We start from the raw sequence: 20,816 nt of genomic DNA on the forward strand, positions 1-20,816 counted from the left end.
GATCAGAGATAGGGGAGACGCAAAGAAAGAGAGAGATGCACATAGAGGAATATAGAGAAATGCATATAGAGAGAGACGTAGAGAGAGGAAGATATAAAGAGACGCACAGAGAGGGAAGAGATGTAGAAAGAATAAAAGATAAAGAGATATATTCTAATGATAATTATCTCATGCATTAAATTGATATTTAAAATAAGATAATATTATTTAAACAAGAAAATAAAAAAAGATAATGTTGAACAATATCTACGCAATAAATTATAATTATTAGTTTAAAATTAGGGAAAGGCAATTTGGATATTGAAAAAATTGAATTTTTTAGAAAAAAAAAATTAGAAATGTTGATGTGTAATTAAAAGTTTGATGTGGCATTCAAAAACGGACTTAAATACGAATGCTAAGCACTTGACAATGAATTTGAAAATCTCTGCTGGTTTTTGTCTAAACACTATTTTTTAAAGAAACCAAAGTCTAATTTAGCTCTTAAAAAAATGTATATGGAAATGGTTTGTTTTTTTTTATCTAATAATAATTTTATTTATATAGTTAATTGTTTTTTATGATAGGTTTGTTTTTTTATTTGATTATAGGTTGGTTATTAATTTTTTTAAGAACTTTATCGTTTATGGATACTTTCATGTTAGACTAGCCTTCTTTCTTTTAGTGTTTTACAATTTCATACTACAAAACTTAACTGTTGTTAATACGTTCGTTGTATAAGCTATACACTTAATTTTTTTTATAATTAATTATATGCTATTAGGTGATAGATTTCAAATGACAAGTAGTAGTGAAAGTATTGAGATTAATCCAATGGAAGTATGCCTCTGTTATACAAGGCAATAAGTATGAGACCACATACATTATTTTTTCATTCTACTTCTCAAAATAGAGGCATTACACGCTTGAAATATCATCATCGCATGATCCATCAAAGAATGATGTACTACCAGTCATTAAGAACGAGGTTATCGCATGGAAAAAAAGTAACCCGCACGTGTGGCGTCATTTAAGCTTAACACGTGGACAATTTATATTGGGTGACGTGGGAGCATGTGTAGCCGTTAGGTGCATCACGTGGATAACCTGCTCTGATACCATGAAAAAATCTAGGCATCTATCCCAAAACCAATTGGTTATGGGAGGAGTAACAAAACACATGCTATATATAATGCTAGTAAAAAAAATAATCTTAGAAAACAAGTCCAGTGAAAAGTTTAGAGACAACTACACAGATTTCGCAAAGACCCTTCAAATCATGATTCACGGTGGTGAGAGTGAGAGTGAGAGTGGAATTAGTAGTCTTGGAAAAAGCAGCTTGGCAGTGATGAGCAACAAGAGAAGCAACACCTGCCAAATGAGCAAGCTCAGAGAAAGTCTCGGAGTTGAGGTTGTTGTAGGCGACTTGGAGTGCAGAGTCAGCATTGTTGTAGTCATGGAAACATGTCCGTAGTTGGTGGCGTCTATGGCGGCCAGCTGGGTTGTTTAGCAACTCGGCTATATTGAGGTAGGCTAAGCCGAAGGAGATGTAGGCAAGTACATAGCGGTCAGCATTGGGGGTGCGTGGGTCCCTATATAGAGACTCTACACAAAAGGAGTAACTGGAAGTTGTGTGCAAGGTTGAAAATATTGAAAATTTCTTAAATAGTGGTCTTCAAATTTATAGATATATCGATATTATAACATATCGGTATAAATCAATCAAAACATATAATTTTTTAATAAAACTCTAGAAAATATATGTATTAAACAAATAAATTTCATAAACTAGAATATGTATGATAAATATATGATATGTAGGAGGATATCAGGAGAATAAAGTATAAAATATCTAAATATAATACCCAAATAAGATAACCCATTGATTAACCTAAATAACATAGCCCATATCACCAAACTCGGTAGTTTATAATTAAGCGAGAAATTCTTAAATATGGCTACTTCACTGTATTAAACCACTAAAATATTACATTAAAAAACTCCATTAAAGTAAATCTATTACCCATAACCTAATTATACTGATCCACGTACATTATTAACCCACCCACAATTACAAACAACCCATTAGCCAATATACATTATTAACCTTGCCCACAATTACAAATAGAAGATGAGGAGAGAGAGAGAGAGAGAGAGAGAGAGAGACCCAAATTGCCCGATAGCTCTCCCATTTTTCCGATAGTTCGCCAATCTGTCTAAGAGCTATCAGCGAAATATTTTGTATGCCATTTAAATATCGACCAGGGACGAATGCACGTTATGGGCTGCAGCCCATGCTCTTTTTTTGGTTTTTTAGCTTACCTAGGTAGCTTAGCCCACCCAATTTCCATCCCAAGCCCAGTGTCTCACTGCCCACAGTATAAGTAATTTTTTTTTTTTTTGCTGAGGAGCAACTTCTCACGTGCTGCAGCTACTGCCTCTTTTTTTAATGAAAAAAATTACTTTTACTTATTTCCACTCCCCCCGAAAACAGCCCATAGATCCGCACTTGCTCCAACTTCTTTCCTCTGCAGCTCCAAAACTCATCTCCCCAGCCCCACACAAATAGCTCAACCCTCCAATCTCCAAAGGGTGCCAAGCCACCAAGGTATTATATATGTATTTGCACCCAATCTCTATACTCTTGTTTTTTTTTTTTTTTTTTGTTCAACTATCTATTAAAATTAGAAATTTTTGCAATTTTAAAATTAGAGCTTTGATTATTTTTTATAATTAAATTTGGGTTTGATTCTTTTTTTGATAAAACTATAGCTTGATTATTGTGATGGTTAAATTAAAAATTGATTGGGAACATATAAAACAATATAAAATTCTAAATTGGGAACCTATCAAGTTGGGATTTAAAAAATTGGGAACATAAAAACAATAGACATGCAATTCTAAATTTAAGTTGTATGTCTTTTATATGCAGATGTTCATTTTCAAGGTATTAACTAAGTGACTCATACTTATAGGTTTACAAGTTATTATTGTATGATCATCCACATTAAAAGAGAATTTTCTAATAGTATCGATACTTAATGATTTTTGGGCTAACAGGAGAGCTCTATGAGTCAATTCCCTCACTCCCACTATAAAGACAATTCAATGGTAATCCATTGGTTACTTTTTAGAGTAAGAAAGACTCCTTCTTCTTGCGTTCGTGCTCCACACCCGTGCATCACTCTCTCTCCTTAGGACTATTAAGATTTTTCCTTTCCCTTTGTTTAGAAGTTAGCTACTCTCTTTTTAGAAGGCTATATCGCTTGCGGGGGAGTACCCCCTTTCCCCGGTGTCCATTAAAGATTGAAGTATACCTATTTGAAGAAACAAATGGGCCAACTTAGATAGTGTTATATTGTATTTGCATTGCATGTTTAATTGTTGTATTGCTATCTTTTTTTTGTGCGATTTTTTTCCTTTGTTTAGATATGCATTTTTAGGATAAGGCTTATTATGTTCCCCATAATTAGGTGTAACTTTTTTTTGCCAATAAAATTCATTCATACGGTCGAGTTTCACTCGTAAGCTAAGTTTAGCTCACCCCATTTTGAAATCCTAGATTCGTCCCTGTTATCGACAACTGAAAAAACCGATATCTCTGCCAAAATATCCTTGTGTGACAGACGCCGTCCACAAGCCTAGTTGGCTGCTCATGACTAGTAGCGCAACTGGGAAGGGGATGATGAGCAAGGAGAGACAAAATATTATTGTGATATTTCACCAATTTCTATATTTTCGATGCATGTGATTGTGAACCAATTCTCATAAAAAAGGAAAAAAGCCAATTTGGAGTGCATGGATGCATAAAGACAAACATAACACGAGCAATTAAGCATTGAGCAATAAGGATCCAAAATCCATATATTCCCCAAATGATAAAATTTTGAGTAAATGGTTGTTTAGCATTCGGCATTCATCAAATTTTCCGCCACCTAGAGAAATCCAAGGCCCCTGTCACTTTGTCTACGAATGTGATCTCCCTTCATCTATTTGGTTAAGCAATGTTTGTTTATCCAAGAAGCATATGTTTTTTTATTTTGGCCATTAAGAAATATGATTCGTTTTCTTTTTTCCCTAACGGTCGAAAATTGTCGGGTGAGGTAGTAGGACAATGAACAGTTAGGATCAGCACGTGAAAATTTATATATGTTTATATAACAGTTGAGGCTTCACAATCACATCAGCTTGCGAAATTATTATGGTACAGACAGCCTGTCAGTGACTGGAGTCTACTCTTCTGGTTCTGGGGCCAAACAGCATTCATATCATATGCCAGCGACAACAATTGATCATTCATCATCATCCATTCATCCCCAATCTCCTCATTTAATAAATATAAATAAAAAATGACCCCAACCCACACACAACCACTCCACTCTCACTTTACATCATATCCTACGCTTAGAAAGATGGGTGGTCCCAATAAAATATATATATATATATAGAAAACTACTCTAAAATTAACTAGTTAACAAATTAATATAAAGTTAATCATACTTTTAGACCCATCACATCACTAATTTCATAATCCGAACCATCAATTATTTAGGTCATATTTTAAAGATCATCATTCTAAAAAATCAACTAAATCAAAAATCATGTAGTTATCTAATTAAGATCAAATAAATAGACGATCAGTATTTTCGATAAAAGCATAGAAATAGTTGTTATTATAATCAAATGACTAAATAACTTCCAACTTTAGAAATTTTTTACATAAATAATTTTTAAAATAGAGTCTAAAAAATAAACGGTTCGAATTTTGAGATTACATTATACAGTGGGCCCAACAGCGTGGTTAATTTTGTATTAACTTACAAACTAGTTAGTTTTAAAACATTCTTGTATATATATATATAAAAGCTGCTGCCGATGATTATTAAGTTTAACAATTACAATTTACACTAGTACGCTCATTTGCCTAATCTAAATTCAATCTCTCTCTCACTGTTCCAAAATTATAATAATCAAGTAAAATGGTCTGCTCCAGTACATGGGGAGGCAATCCTGTCATATTCAAAGCATCTATGCAATGAACTTCCTAGTATAACAATACCGAGCCACACGTATATTATACATCATCAATCAGAGGAGTAAAAACCAGGATAATTTAAAAGAACAAAAACAAAATAACAAAGTGTTGAATATTATCAAGGAAGGATTCAACATTACTTATGAAATGGGACATGAACACAAGTTGCTCTGCTACTTCAGGTACCAACCAGAAGGAGAGGAAATACACTACCTATATATGGGGGAAAAAAATTTGGCTTCCAATAATATACAAGTAGTACATGTGAGTTCTGCAGATATGTATGTAATCATAACTTACCACTCCGAACATGAAATGCCTACTTAGAAAAAATGAAACAGAAAAAAAATTTAAATGTATACAGAAAGAATAAAGCTTTAAAGCTGGTTACCTAGGAACAAAAACGCCTACAAAGAGAGAGAGAGAGAGAGAGAGAGAGAGAGAGAGAGAGAGAGAGAGAGAGAGAGAGAGAAACCTGCGACATTTTATGGCCTAGAAGCTATATCACACAGAAAACTTCAAAAATACCATAAGAGCCATCCTATGGATTGATGTTGCACTCTCGCATATACAAATGATCATAATCGACAAATTTGGCCCAGTAATTCCGGTATTTGGGAATGCCTATCTCTAGCCATGGTTTCATGTTGCCATTATAGTGTAAAACTGCTGCTCGATCAATTTCCTTCTGGTTAACACTAGGGTTATAACCAAGGCCAAGCACGTGCCAGGAGCGATCGAGTGGGTACGTGCGTTTCCAAAATGTTATGAGACCAGGTGGTAGAGTTCCCAACTTCCACAATTGTCTATCATGATTCTGTGTACAAAAAACTTGGTTCAGATCGGAAACAAGACAAAACAAGCCAGTAAAGTATTGTTTTCATAGCAGAGAATGCTGGGAGGAAACACACAAGTATCTTAGAGGTTTAAGAAATTTGATCTCCCAGAATCAGCTACTTTCCAGTAAGGATTTAAAATTTTTATTGCACATATATAGTAATTTTGAGGAAATTCAAATAGTAAAGTCAATCAATATAAAATTCCATGACAAAAAATCAAAAACCATATTTCTTACCAGCTTCTGCCATCTGTGGTACACCTCTGTGATGTTTTGCTTCTTCCATTCCTCCAAATCAAAGATATTCATTCCATATGCCCATCCACAAGCATGGGGGTCAAAATTCTTTGAGATAAGAGGGTTTGAAAAGTTAAGATACCGATCAAAGCGATGGAAGCTTTCTCCACAAGTCTCTACAGCCCCATTAACATTTCCCTTCAGATCAAGAGACCAAAGCCCAGTAAGATCCTTCCGCACAACTACATCATCATCCAAGAACAGTACTTTGTTGAGCTTTGGGAAGATCTCTGGCAGGTAAAAGCGGAGATGGTTCAGGATAGATAAGTACTTTGGGTTTCGGAACTTCAAATTTGAATCAGAATTGGCTCGATGAGTCCTAAAGTAATAATCTATCATGGATGCAGAACCCAACTGCTTCAGAACCGGACTGTAACTTGAATTCAACCATGTAAATTCTTCAATGTTTTGAACCTGAATAGTGGCTTTGCCCGGTGGATTTACCAAAAACCACATTCTCATCGCAGCATAATTGAGCCTGTCAGTGACAATGTGGAAAACATGCTTTGATGGGTCCTGTCAAGATTCAAAGCAGTGTAATCAGTTTGAGATGTAGAAAAAAAGCAAAGGTCCTTTTCACAAAAAAAAAAAAAAAAAAAAAAAAGGCACTAGACGTGAATGATAGATACTTGATTGGTGCTCTGAGAAGTTTTTACTTCATTCTAATTTATTTTTTCTTTGGGACTGGGACAAAAGAAAAGGGAGAAGGAGAAAAGAACATAAGGGGATCTCACTACGTGGATACCTTAGCATGGGTGACAGTTGAGTTTACAACAACTGCTGCGGCCAACACATTGTCTGAGAATAGTGCATAATGGTACAGCAGGGGATCTTCTAATTTCTCTTGATTGGGAAAGGTCTGTTGAGAAGAATTTAAGGTATAGTATTCAGTGGTAAGGCGCAAGGGAAGACAGTGAAGTCCCTTAGGAATTGTTTTTGCCGTTAATTGCGTCAAGAACATTGTCTGCTTCTTGTGCACTCGTAGTTGCTCTTCCATTGAATGGAGCATAGCGCGAAGCTTTTTCACTGAGACAGCGCAGTCATCTTGAATCTGCTTTCCTTTAGCCAATGTCTGCTCCATTGTCTTCAACTTATCGTAGGCACTACATTAATGCAAACAATTGTTACAGATATAATGAAAAAGAGAGGTTTTAGGTGGTGGAAGTAGAAATATAGAGAAAGTTAGACAGTTATATTTGAAATAGGGAACTAATAAGGATGTATATCAACACACAGATTCACAAACAAAAAGGAATGATAAACTTGGGTCAGCTAGCAATGCTAATTTCTTTTAAAGAGAAGACATACTTTTTTGGCAGGTCAGAATCCTTGCTTGCATCCCCAAGTGCTCGTTGAACTTCCTTTATTCGCAATCGAAGCTCCCTTGTGAAATGGGGGTTGTTTTTTGTGGCTGGAAGAGATAGGTAGACCTTTGCCCTGATGAGCTGGTCTTTAAGCTGTCGTACCCGAACATCTGGAATAGCCATTTTATCATTCTGTTTCTCAGTCATAGTTTTTATGGGTTTTCTTTCATCAACCTTGCTGGAGGTTGGAGTGGCTTGTTGCTCATGCTTTATTTCCTGGAGGCAGAAGCAGAGCCATAAAAGAACAGATAAAATGGAAGCATGCATCAATATTTCTCTAATTTCACAAATAAGTTATTACAAGAAATGGATTCTATTTATTACCAAAAAAAAAAACTTCAAAATTTCCAATTAGAAGCTTGCAAAAGGGTAACCATTTCCAAACCACTAAGACAGGAATAGCATCGGTCCTGTCTTCGGTATTAAGAAAATCTAAATCAGATAGTGGAATCAGTTAAAATTGGGATATGTTCTATCAGAACATTTTATTGAATAATCATAGCCTGATAAGACAACTATTTCCAACATATATCAAAATCAGCAAAATGAACACATTTGCATATGAAGAAGCTAACGACTTTGAAGCATAGACGCAACAGGAATTCAAACATGTATGAAACTGACAATTAAACTAACGCCTGAAGGTAAAAGAGAACAATTGGTACCGTATTCCGGGCGGCATTATCATCAATAGTTTGCTCAGAAGCTCCTATGTTGGCATCTGAGTCGGACAGAACTTGGTTTCCTTGCTCAAGTGTTTGAGTGACCTCTCTGATGGGATTATCTGTTTGAGATAGATGGTGGGCGTTGGTGGTAGATAACACTCTAGCGGATACATGCTCCATGGAGTCCACTGATTGCCCATCTAAGAATAAAGTTAGAGAAGCGATTCAGTGTCCACCCAAACTAATTATAGAATGAAAAATCACAGAAATTAAAAAGTGGCAGGCAGTAAAGTTAGAGTAAAATGATAACCTTGACGAGAGTGGTCGGTGTGGGTGGAGCTCTCCCTTGTTTGTGGGAGTGATTCGGTCGAGTTGTCGGAATATACGACTCCTATGGGTTCCTTAAGGGTTGTGGATGATTCCTATGCGCAACAACACCAAGAAGAAAGATCTCATTAAGTTCACCGAACATAGAATTTCTCTATTTCTTTTATATAAATATATATATGTATATATGGTAGGGAAACCTATTAAAAATAACCTGGGGAAGCAGATTTAGACGGCCTGTGTGAGCATTGTAAGCCTGTGTAGGAATTTCAAAAGGGAAGATTCAATGGGATTTAAATTCATGGAACAAATATTGAAGATCGAAAAACAAAATTGCAAAACAACTACTTACAAGAGCTGTAACATCTTCAACAAAATCATCTCTAGCTGCAGAGAAAAGAAAAGCATTGGGATTTAGGAAGACAAAGAGAAACAAACAATAATCTTATAGTCCAATAATTATTTTTAAGAATAATAAATAACAACAACAACAACAATAATAATAATAATAATAATAATAATAATAATAATAATAATAACAATAATAACAATAATAATAATAATAATAATAATAATAATAAAAATGAACTTACAGGAGTCAGAGGAGGCCTGGAAGGAGCCAAGACGATCAGTGTAGAGAACAATGGGAGCTATCACCGTTATAAACAACATCACCAGCACCACATTCCTCACCATCATCTTTTTTTTTCTTTATTTAAAAAAAAACAAAAATAAATAAATAAGTGGAAGTAAACAAGCACCGAAGCAACGGCGAGAGGCAGAGGTGGTGAGGCCACTCCTCTCTCTCTCTCTCTCTCTCTCTATCTCTCTTGGCGCGGTGGATTATCGGAGTTCCTCCCTCCAAAAATAAAATAAAATAAAATAAAAATGAAACGCCTTTTGAGCCGTTGACACAAATAACTGCAGGATCTCTCTCACTCGCTCACATTTCAATACTTGATGAGGATTGCTTGCTCAAACTTACAAGCAAACCAAAACCCAGTACCTTACTACCTTTTTGGCCTTGGCCTTTACTTTGAATTTTGGAAGAGACACAATGTCGGCGACTATTCCATCCTATTAAATATTAAAGCAAATTATAAATACTTAATTTCCATAAATAATATATTAAAGATGGAAATTGGAATGAATGATAGAGATTAGACAAATCCTTGATTATTCAGCTCTATCATTAGACAAATCCTTGATTATTCAGCAGCTGAATAATCAAAACAAAAATAATATAAAAAGACAAAGCCTACTGCTGAATAATACTACGAGAAATATTCCATCTTCCGCCAAGTTAACTTTGGTCGTTTCAGTGGCCAAAAAAAAAAAAAAACTTTGGTCGTTTGTTTTTTTTTTTTTTTTTTTAATCTTTAATACAAATCCCCCTCCCTCTGAAAATGAAATCGTAATTTTACTCAAAAAATTAAAAAACAATTGAAATCGTACGTTGTTTTCGGCCAATTAAAAAGGAAAAAAGAAAAAAAACATTATTGTAAAGTAAAAAAAAGGAAAAGAAAAGGTAAAGAGGCTAAATAGTGATAGTGAGCGAGATTATCTCCAAAGAGTAAAAACCCACCCATCCTACGCGGACAGGCCGCGTCAACTACACGTGAGGGGCCGCCACGTAAGCAATCACCAAGACACGCGTGATTGACGGCTCCCACTCTCTGCTTTTTCATTTTTCATTTCCAGTAAAAGCTGTATCTGCGACTCAACGCCCGTTTGGTTCAAATGTTAAAGATTAGAAATTAATTTTATTTTAACCTTTGATAAGTGCATGATGATAAATAGTTTCTGATCTAAAATGTCAAATTTTATCCAAAAACAACTTTTCACTTTTTTTTTTTATTCTTTATTTAATAAATGAGGGTATAATTAAAAAAATAAACAATTTTTATTTCATATTCATGCCAAATATGCGAATGAAAATAAAAAGTTAATTCTTGTTTTACTTTATCAATATTACTACACACAATAATGAGAATCTTACATTCTATTTCTTTAGAAAAGGCATAGAAATTAATTTCTCAAAATTCTGCAAACCAATTATTCATTTTACCGTACATGATCATAATAATTTTACAGTATAGTAATACGTGTGATACCAGCCTACCAAGAGTGCTGGTTGCCTTCATTTCTATATTTTTTTTTCTCTATTCTCTTTTTCATTTTACAGTATAGTAATATGATCATAATAATTTATTTTCTACATCTCTATTTAAAAATTATTTATATAAAATATTAATCAAATAAAAAATTATTTAATTATTTAACTGTCATCAAATAAATAAAAATTTTAATAATAATTAATTTATGGTCTATTTATTTAGTAACAAATAAATTATTAAGCAATTTTTTATTTAGTTAATTTTTTACGTAGATCATTTTTAAAAGACAATCTACAAAATGAATGCCTATGATAAAAAAAAATTGCACCACAAAATTGACAGAAAAAAATAAAAAACACAAAGAGAATACAGCTAACATATCTCTGAGTTTTAATTCACTTGCCTTCCTTGCCGGCATAGAATTAAATTTCCATTTTTTTTTTGAGATATTAAAATATTACCGAAACAAAATTATCAAAATTTTGTTCAAAATTTCAATTATTTTAGTTTAAATTTTCAATAAAATCAAAAATTCTTTTAAAATTTTCATATTTTTGAATCCTGGTGTTCTGAAATTTAATTTCTTGCTCGCCGGTTGTTGCCACAGGTTCATTGATAAGTATGCGCTCTCATCCTCTCATTTTCATGTCTTTTGCCTTATCATCATTTGGCGGGGTTCTTCTTCTAAACCAAGAAACCAACTGATCACGAAATGAAAGGAAGCAAGAAAAGCTTAAGAATCAAACAAACAAAGAAAGCTTGAAGAAAAGTCTCTGTAATCAATTGATCAAAAGTTACAGCAAAAGAGCTATACACAAAGCTTTATACCGTAAAAACCAACTAAACAGCAATCTAACCAACTGATTTCTTTCTAACAAGAATAAGCCACATGTCACACTTCTATTGGTCATGACTGACTAATTCTTTTAAACAATTAGAACCAGTAGGATCTTGAAACCTGTATCCTCAACATCCCCCCTCAACCTCAGCATGGGGACCAAGCCTGAGGTTGCAACAATGATGATGATGCAGAGGGCTATGAAGTCAGAGAACATCCAATCTTGAGAATCAAATAACACAAATGCAGATTCCTCATCCAATTTAGACCTTTTGCATTCTGTACCCCAGAGTACTGAAGCAACATCTTTCTGATATCTGTTCCGAGAACATTTGCTAATCGAATAACCATCATTCGCATCAAGTCGTTGCCAAGACACAGTGAACCAGATGAATTGTGTGCTCTTCTTCTTCAACCTTGCTTTCAATCGACATTACTACACTTTTGACCAACAATCTTTACACTATAAGAATCACTACCACACAATCAACTACAACTACAATTCCTTTGCAACTCCAATCAACTTCAACTTTTTATTTTTGTTTTTATTTTTTACAACTCCTTTGCAAGACAACATCAAGAAACCACCACATGACAACTACAACTTCAACTTCAACCACAACTCAGAACCCAATGAACTACAATTCCTTTGCAACACAATCACACAATCACCATATCACCATATCACCATATCACCATATCACCAACACTAAGAAGAAGCACAATCACCATAACACCAGTCAAAAGCAACACACAAGAACACAAAGAATGACCCCCAAAATTCACAATTGAACTCAAAGAACAAAGCAAAGACTATCAATCACCATGAATCTCAGCACACAAGTCAAACAACCACCAAAACGCACAAACCCGATGAACAAAACACCAAACACCAACCCCAAATACCACATACTGATAGAAGCTACCCAGATGAAATTTGGATACTGATACAAGCTTTCACAAACCCAAATAATACCACCAAGTACCAAAACCAGATACATATATTCTCAACTGAACAAACAACAAAGTAGATGTTTGAAATGACCAAAGAGATCAAAGGACATAGAATACCCGATAAACCAGAGAACCTCAAAGGAGCACCAAGAACTCTGATTTCTATCGAGAACAAGCCATGAGTCTGCCTCCCCAAAGCAAGTGAACCCATCCTCATAGAAGCAATCAGAGTGCTGACCAAAGTCATCTCATCAGACCTCGTAAACCCATCAACCATAATTTTATCAAACAGTCGAAGTGCATCCCAGTTGCGATGGCTTTGCATGTACCCAGAAACAACGCTGATCCAAGACAGCACGTCACAAACCAAAAACAGAATCAAGTCGAAATCTTTGCGAGCAGAAGTACCAGATGAAACAAGAGATTGGATCGAGCGCAAAAAAGAACAGAACCAAGAAGAATTATGAGTAGAGAAATCAAGAGATGAATCTAGAGTTTGGATAGCAAGAACAAATGAAATAGCAAGAAATGATAGAAAAGGAAGACTATTTGGATACTAAGAAAATAGGAAACTATGTGTAGAGAAAGAAAACAAGAAAAAGTGAATTCGAAAGGCGCAGCAAACTATCCAAATTCATCTAAGAAGCTTGAGGGATCGTCAATGGCGCTAGCCGAATGCTCTGATACCATGATCACGAAATGAAAGGAAGCAAGAAAAGCTTAAGAATCAAACAAACAAAGAAAGCTTGAAGAAAAGTCTCTGTAATCAATTGATCAAAAGTTACAGCAAAAGAGCTATACACAAAGCTTTATACCGTAAAAACCAACTAAACAGCAATCTAACCAACTGATTTCTTTCTAACAAGAATAAGCCACATGTCACACTTCTATTGGTCATGACTGACTAATTCTTTTAAACAATTAGAACCAGTAGGATCTTGAAACCTGTATCCTCAACACCAACGATTATAAGTTGACCAATCCAAGTAAGCAAGCCATGTATTTTTAGTTTAATGTTATATACACCAAACGCTAGTGATTACTGTTTAATTATGATATTCCCCACTTTTTAACTACAATAATGCTAGTATGCTTCTACTAAGCTCAGCAACACACCACTTAAGTTAATCACACTATATATAAATTGAATTTGAAAGAGAAACGTACAGTTCATTATCTATAAAATTTAATGGGTACGGTTCATTGACCAAAAAAAAAATTTAATGGGTACGGGCCGATGGGGCACATCACCATTCAGTCATTCACCACCACATAACTAATAACTTACATAATTCATGGTATGGTAGCTCTTGGAAACACTTAAAAAGTTAAGAGTGTCGGCACACATTACTAATAGGCTAGCTGCCCCCCTCGCTTTTGCTGGACCATTCCTCTTATTATTCTCCTTTTCCCATTTTTTGATTTTCTATCAATTCTCCGAATTTCCTTTTGTTTTTGTTTTTAAAATAGAAAGAACTATTTTACTCAATTCACCCCTTCATAAGTTCATATAATTAAATATTCCTAACTAATTAACTCTATTGTTTGCCAAAAACACCTAATTCAACTTGTTAATTTGCCATCTTGTTCCTCAATTTGCTCATCAATTGCATTATAATATGCAACTAAATGTATGAACATTAAATGCAAAGAAACGAGATCCGATTGTTATATTATATTATTCTGATGGACTATTTGCTGCATTTTATTTTTATATCATATTAAAGGAGAGAAATGAAGGCTAGAGTAATTAATTAGTTGACTTTTGCTATTTTGATTTTGGATATTGAAGAACAACTTTATTAATAAAATGTAAAAACAAGGTTTAATAGAATGAGTTTTTTGCTCAAAGTGGAGCCTAGTGAAATCAAGTTTTAATGTTTTGAAAGGAATTTTTATTGAGCCCTACCTTTAGAAGGTGGCGAAATTGAAACTTTAGGGTTTGTTTGGAAATGTTCTTAAAAATGTTTTATATGTTGTCGAAGTAGTTTATAGTAAAAAGAATTTACAAATAACGTTATTAATTGAGCAAAAACGCTTCCTACATAAGCAATCTCAAAGATGCCCACTCACCTTCCAATAGGATCACCCTTGTGAGAAATTGGTTGTCCTAAGTTTGAATTTTGGAAGAGTAAACAAACAAAAATTCATGGCTAAAGTTCAATTTGGACACTCAATTATAGGAGATATTTTAACTGCATCCTTCATCTACAAAAAACATACCCCATCTCAAATTTTAAATTGAAAAAATGAATTTTTCTTCCTCTTTTCCTTTTTTACCCCTCTCCACCTCTCACTCTTTCTCTCTTCCCTCTCTCCGGCCAACCCTCCCAACTCACCCCCTCCTGACCCCACCTACCACAACCTTCCTGACCCCAACTATAGCTCGTGGGGGGGATGGCCGGCACCATGAGGACCCGCAGGTGGCCTTGGCCAGTCGGGAAATGGCCGGCCTTGGCTGGGCTGAGGTGCGTAGAGGGAGTCACACGGGAGAGGAGAGGGAAGAGAGGGATGGTCGAGGGGAAAGAGAGGAGATGCATGCTAGTGATGTTGCGCCGACTGGGCTTGGCCGGAGTTGGCTTGGTCACGGCTGGATTGTGTGAAGTCACGCAAGAGAGAAAGGCAACATGGGGAAGAAGAAAAATGAGAGAAAAGAGAGAGAGAGACTCGGGTAAGTGGAAGGGGAGGGTCCGGCGAGTTGTGGGAGTGGGTTCATGAGGGATTGGGTTGGGAAGGTTGGCCGGAGAGAGGGAAGAGAGAAAGAAAGCGGGAGGTGGAGAGGGGTAAAAAAGGAAAAGAGGAAGAAAAATTCATTTTTTTCAATTTAGATTTTAAATGGGATATATTTTTGAATGATTTTGCAGATGATGGATGCAATTGAAATACCCCCTATAGTGAATGGAGAGAGAGAGAGAGAGAGAGAGAGAGAGAGAGAGAGAGAGAGAGAGAGAGAGAGAGAGAGAGAGAGAGAATGAACACAAGAAAAGATGGGTAGCTTTACCTCTTGCCCAAATTATAGCACAAAAATATATATAATATAAATTATAAAATTAATCAGTTGGGCTGCTGAAGGGGCTGATTGAGCAGGGAGCTCCAAATGCAATCTGCACCCTCATCAGTAGTGTCCAACTCCAAGCCATGATCATGATGCTGATCAAGAGGTCGCCGCAACACATCTTCCTCAAGCTTTTGATCCTGATGAGGATCACTATTCTCATAGAAACACTGCCTGGAGGATGATGATGATGATGAAGATGATCCAGCAGTAGTGTCATCCACTACTGCCAGTGGTACTACTGATGATGAGAACACGTCTTCAAAATTCCAAACCTCCTCATCTGATAATTTGGAGATGATACCGTCTTTCAGCCACGGGAAATCAAATACTCCTAATGCCAAGTACTGGGAATCTTTAACTTTATCTTTATCTGATGATGATGATGATGATGCCTTACAACTACTACTACTGCTGTTTCTGCTGCCACCGTTAATGGGATCATCTTTTGTCTTTGCATGCTTCTCTGGATATAGAGTCATGGACTGCTCTTCATCTCCTTCTCTTACTCTCTTCTGGTTCTCACGCTCCATTTCTTATATATATATATATATATATATATATATATATATATATATATATGGGAATGGAACCCTGCTTTCTGTTAATTAGTGAAAAACATATAGAAAATTACATTACCCGCATATATATATACAATTAAACAATCTCTGCTAGCTCTAAGTACTACAACTGCTCTCCTCCTTTCCTCTTCTCACACGTAGAGGTTTTGTTATTACTCAATACTCATGAAAATTAACAACCTTGCTGTACTTGGTTTTAAGAAACAAAAAAGAAAAAGACATTTAATTAAGAACATACTTACAAAACGACTTGTACTTGTGTGAGCTCATTTTATTGAGGTATACCTCAACTTATTTAAATTGAGGTATTGAGATATGGCTTTGTTGGGGTCCACACGAGTTCGTTTTGTGTAGATCTGAACCGTTCATTTTTTACATTTCCATCGATAAATCATAATTACATGCTAGCTTATTATTATAAATTACTAGATGGATGCTGGAAAAGTTGGCAATGTACTAACAAGCGTGCACACATATATATATATGCAATTATGCATAATGAAATTTCAAAATAAATTAAATGAATAATATATGCATCTGAATTGAATGCGCGCAGGAGAACCTTTAATTGTGACCTTGATCGAGTATCAAAGATTGAATAGAAGAAGTGAAGAAAGAGCTAGCAAATCTCAAATCTGATAGATATATATATATATCAGTGTAAATGTAATGTTATATGAAATCATTAATTGTGTAAAGTAGTAGTGGTATATCTTAATGAATTGATGATTACCTGTATTAGGGTGATCGAGGCTGAGGCAGAGAGAGGCAGTTTGTAATTGTATGTATATCTGGAGCAGTGCGGTAGCTGCTGGTGAATATATGAGAATGAATGTATGTAACGTCTGCTCATTTGTTCAAGAAAGAACGATGATTACAAAAGAGTTTGCTCACACGCTACGCAATTTTAAGCTAAACCGTCTCTAACCGCACACACTCCTCCATCACGCTTTTTACCCGCCCTTCTCTCTCTCTCTCTCTCTCTCTCTCTCTCTCTCTCTCTCTCTCTCTCCAGGGCCAGCAACAATGAATGAAATGAAACTGATCCATGGGTTGGGTTAGTTCCTCTTTTTGCGTTACTTCCCTTCTTTTCTCTCTCTCTCTCTCTTCAGTTTCCAAATAGGCAAAGCATCAGAAAATCCCATCTTTTTCTCTTTCTTCCTCTGTTTTTCCTCCACTAGTTTTGCCACGTCATACACCCCAAGCAATGCAATGCAACTCTACTTACCCCGTCATTTCACTTCTCGGGTTTCAATTAATTTATTTTTAAAAAGAAACAATGAAGTTCATTCCATTTTATTAATTGTATATCAATTGTAAAAAATCTAGAGAGTCAATTGTATTTTAAAAAATAGAGTAAGAAGAAGTATATCATCAATTGAATTCAAGAGAAAAGAAATATAGTAATTCTGCATATCATGATTGTGACATAGGATACCATTTGATCCTTTTTTGGGGCTCTTCCTAGGTTTTTGCTCTTGATTGCTCACCATATGTGGAAACCTTACAGGTTAGGTAGTGATTCATGGTCTTCAATACAGCAGGAAAACCTTGCATCTTAGCTTTTCTGTCCGTATTGTTTATTCTCGATGTTCATAATTTACAGCATTTCGGCACTCATTTAGCCTCATGCTACACATAGCTCATGAAATTACCATGGCAATAATATTTCACTGCCTTGAACTTCAAGTTGCTTCCAAGAGGCACCACTAACCACCTAAGACTTTTGTATGGAGAGCAAAGAAGCCTCAAATTCCTCATCTTAATATAAAGAGGAAGATTGTTGCATCACCGATCACAAGCATGTGAAGCACAGGATGCCAAACTCAAACACGAACAGCCTGAGTCTCCAAAAAATTAGCCCTACAAGCCATTGGGGTTAGCCCAAGTGGTAAGGGAGGGTGGAAAAATGAGTTAGGATGAGGATAAGTCAAGTGTTCGATCCCACTAATCATCTCCCACATCCTATGGATCTCTGCTCTTTGTGGGTGTGCATCATCATTTGCCACAAACATGTGGACTGCATTCTCAATCTCCACCCAACTACAAGCAGGTTCCTTTTTCACCCCAATTTCTTTCATCATCTTTCTCACTTTTGCGGCGTCACTCCAACTGCCGGCAGATGCATAGATGTTAGAGAGTATCGCATAGGGCCCTGAATCATGGGGATCAAGCTCAAAAATACGTTCAGCAGCATAAGCACCCAAGTCTGCATTCTTGTGCATCCTACAAGCACCTAGCAAGGCTCCCCAACAGCTGCCGTGGTTCAATTGGCATTTCTTTTATGAACTTCTCAGCTTGACCAAGAAGACCTGCTCGACCAAGAAGATCAACAATTGTCACATAATGTAAAACCTGTGGTTCTACTTTGCGCGCTTTCATCAAGTCAAAATAATATTGTCCTTCATCCACAAGGCCAGCATGGCTACAGGCAATAAGAACACAGAGGAAGGTTATATCATTAGGTTGAATTCCAATCTTCAACATCTCTTCAAACCGCTGCACAGTTTCCTTTCCAAGCCCATGCTGGGCGTAACCAGTAAGCATCGAATTCCAAGAAACAATGTCTTGTCTAACCAACCTGTCAAAAACCTTTTTTGCATCCTCAATGCTGCCTGATTTGGCATACATGTCAATGAGAGTGTTCCCAACAAAAGCAACAAGCTGAACACTCGATTTTATCATATGAGCGTGAACCCACTTGGCCTTGCTCCAAAGACCCTGCACTGGCACAAGCAGTAAAGACAATAGAATAGTGAAATGAGTAAGTTTGAACCTTCCCTCAGCATCTTCCAGAACAACCTCAGAGAATGCTCTCCTTGAGCCTTCCTAGCATGCTTCGCAATCAAGGCATCCATTACACCTCATTCTTGGTCTCTAGGGCGTCAAAGATCAATTGAGATTCATCCATTTGGCCACACCTAGCATACATGTCCACAAGAGAAGTGCCAACATAAACATTGGGAATCGAAACCGTACTTAAAGGAATAAGCGTGAAGCTGTCTGCCATGCTTATCATCAGAGCCAGCACCAGAAGCCTTCAACAAGCTAGACAAGGTGAACTGGTTGGGTTGCAGTCCAAGGAAGAGCATTTGAGGAAACAAAACAAGGGCATCATGAGGCCGATCAAGTTGAGAATAGCCAGAAATCAAGGCAGTCCAAGTGACCAAGTCCCTGTGAGGCATTTCATCAAACAGTTTGCGAGCGTCGTCCAGGCTACCGCACTTGACATACATGTTGAGGATGGTGTTGTGGGTGGGAAGGTCGTCCTTAAGCTCGGAAGTAAGGATGTGAGAATGCACAATTCTTGCTTGTTTGAGTTTGGCCCTCTGGGTACATCTGGTTAGCAACTTATTGTAGAGAGTCTGGTCCACTTCCAACACACCAGCATTAACCAAGTCCAGAACATGAAGCCCTGTTCCCGAATTATGGAGACTCTTTCGGAGAAGGTCCTTATCTTGCAGGATGATATTATGGGAAGCGTAACAGTCTTCGCCGTCTGAAGTTTCCGAGTCAGTGAAGGTGGCCGGAGTTGCAGACGTCCCCAACTGTGCCGATAATGGAAGTTTCGGAATGCCAACAACAACATTATTGTACAAGTACAAGGCCTTGGACTTGGAGTCACTACACAAAATGTGTCTCTTCATCAGATTGCAGATTTACAGCCAGTAGGCTCCAGGGAATAAAATTTCGGGTTTCGAGGAAATTTCGATGGAAATTTCGATGAAAATTTCGACGGAAATTTCAAAGATTTTTAAATTTCGACAAAAATTCGACGGAAACGATGGAAATTATTATCAAAATACGAAAATTTTGAATGAAACTTCACAATATGTTTATTTAACATATTATCTACTACATTGATAAAAAATATTGAAAAAAATCAAATTATATGGTAGGTTTCATGTGATATGTGATGAATATAATGCGCGCTGGAGGCAAATACTATGAAATAAAATTAGTATAATGAATAAATAAAATTGATATATTATTTATACTCTATAATATATACACTAAATTCTATATACTTTATAATCTATACTCTATATTATTTAAGATATCGTATAGAATATTAGGGTTTAGGTCCTTTAGGATATTTTTAATTATTTTTTATATAAAAAGGTATTAGAGTTTATTGGTTTAGGGTTTAAAAACAATTAAACGAAACTCCAACACGGCCAAACGAAATCTCAAATCATTTTTTTTTTCAATTGCCCAAAAACCTCAAACTAGGATATGGTATATGATATTAGGGTTTAGGTTCTTTAGAGTATTTTAAATTATTTTTTATATTGAAATATATTAGAGTTTACAAATTTAGGGGTTTAAAAACAACTACATAAAACTCCAAAAAAGCCAAATAAAAACCCAAACTATTTTATTTTCTTTACAATTGACCAAAGGCCCCAAACTCCAATCTACCCTAAACCTTTTAATTTTTTTTTTCTCTTGTTTTTTTCTTCTTTTCTTTTTTTTTTTCTTTTCTTTTTTTCTTTTTTTTCCTTTCTTTCTTTTTTTTTTTTTTTTTTTTTTTTCCTTTCTTTTTTTCTTTTTTTTCCTTTCTTTTTTTTTCTCCCTTTTCTTTCTTTCCCCAATTCCCCCCGAGTCTCCAGACTCTCCACTGTTTTTCTTCTTCTTCTTCTCTCTCTCTCTCTCTCTCTCTCTCTCTCTCTCTCTCTCTCTCTCTCTCTCTCTCTCTGCTCTCTCTCTCTCTCTCCACCCCATACCTGCGCCGCTGCCCTCGCCCCCCCTGCCGCCGCGCCCTG

The 20,816-nt window shown here is 35.9% G+C and overlaps 3 protein-coding genes and 1 pseudogene across 7 annotated transcripts; all 4 read right to left on the reverse strand.

Annotated features, from left to right (window-relative positions):
* Positions 1-1,192: 1,192 nt before the first annotated feature.
* Positions 1,193-5,498, reverse strand: LOC147299861 (pectinesterase inhibitor-like). Its single transcript, XM_086232605.1, has 3 exons — positions 5,490-5,498; positions 3,602-3,709; positions 1,193-1,615 (listed from the first exon to the last, which is right to left on the reverse strand). The coding sequence occupies exons 1-3, from the start codon at positions 5,496-5,498 to the stop codon at positions 1,193-1,195; spliced, it is 540 nt and encodes a 179-aa protein (XP_086088731.1).
* GAUT4 (galacturonosyltransferase 4) lies at positions 5,477-9,552 on the reverse strand. 2 transcript variants are annotated; one of them, XM_086229696.1, is made up of 9 exons: positions 9,099-9,552; positions 8,858-8,892; positions 8,720-8,761; positions 8,489-8,600; positions 8,179-8,297; positions 7,458-7,729; positions 6,895-7,252; positions 6,090-6,665; positions 5,477-5,831 (listed from the first exon to the last, which is right to left on the reverse strand). In XM_086229696.1, exons 1-9 carry the CDS (start codon positions 9,202-9,204, stop codon positions 5,556-5,558), a joined length of 1,896 nt encoding a protein of 631 aa, XP_086085822.1. In that variant the 5' UTR covers positions 9,205-9,552; the 3' UTR covers positions 5,477-5,555. The 2 variants fall into 2 exon arrangements, with proteins under 2 accessions (XP_086085822.1, XP_086085821.1); XM_086229695.1 differs by having other exon boundaries at positions 8,179-8,378; positions 9,099-9,551.
* A 5,823-nt stretch (positions 9,553-15,375) lies between these two features.
* LOC147299863 (DNA binding / transcription factor) lies at positions 15,376-17,036 on the reverse strand. 4 transcript variants are annotated; one of them, XM_086229697.1, is made up of 3 exons: positions 16,784-17,036; positions 16,613-16,685; positions 15,376-16,004 (listed from the first exon to the last, which is right to left on the reverse strand). In XM_086229697.1, the coding sequence occupies exon 3, from the start codon at positions 16,000-16,002 to the stop codon at positions 15,469-15,471; it is 534 nt and encodes a 177-aa protein (XP_086085823.1). In that variant the 5' UTR covers positions 16,003-16,004; positions 16,613-16,685; positions 16,784-17,036; the 3' UTR covers positions 15,376-15,468. The 4 variants fall into 4 exon arrangements, 2 of the variants coding, with proteins under 2 accessions (XP_086085823.1, XP_086085825.1); XR_015119949.1 differs by lacking the exon at positions 15,376-16,004 and adding an exon at positions 16,039-16,070; XM_086229699.1 differs by lacking the exon at positions 16,613-16,685.
* Positions 17,037-17,480: 444 nt separating this feature from the next.
* On the reverse strand, positions 17,481-19,709 carry LOC147299864 (pentatricopeptide repeat-containing protein At3g24000, mitochondrial pseudogene; annotated as a pseudogene).
* Positions 19,710-20,816: the final 1,107 nt, after the last annotated feature.

Source organism: Dryas octopetala, chromosome 1 (genome assembly GCF_963921425.1).
Source record: "Dryas octopetala chromosome 1, drDryOcto1.1, whole genome shotgun sequence".
Taxonomy (NCBI): Eukaryota; Viridiplantae; Streptophyta; class Magnoliopsida; order Rosales; family Rosaceae; genus Dryas; species Dryas octopetala.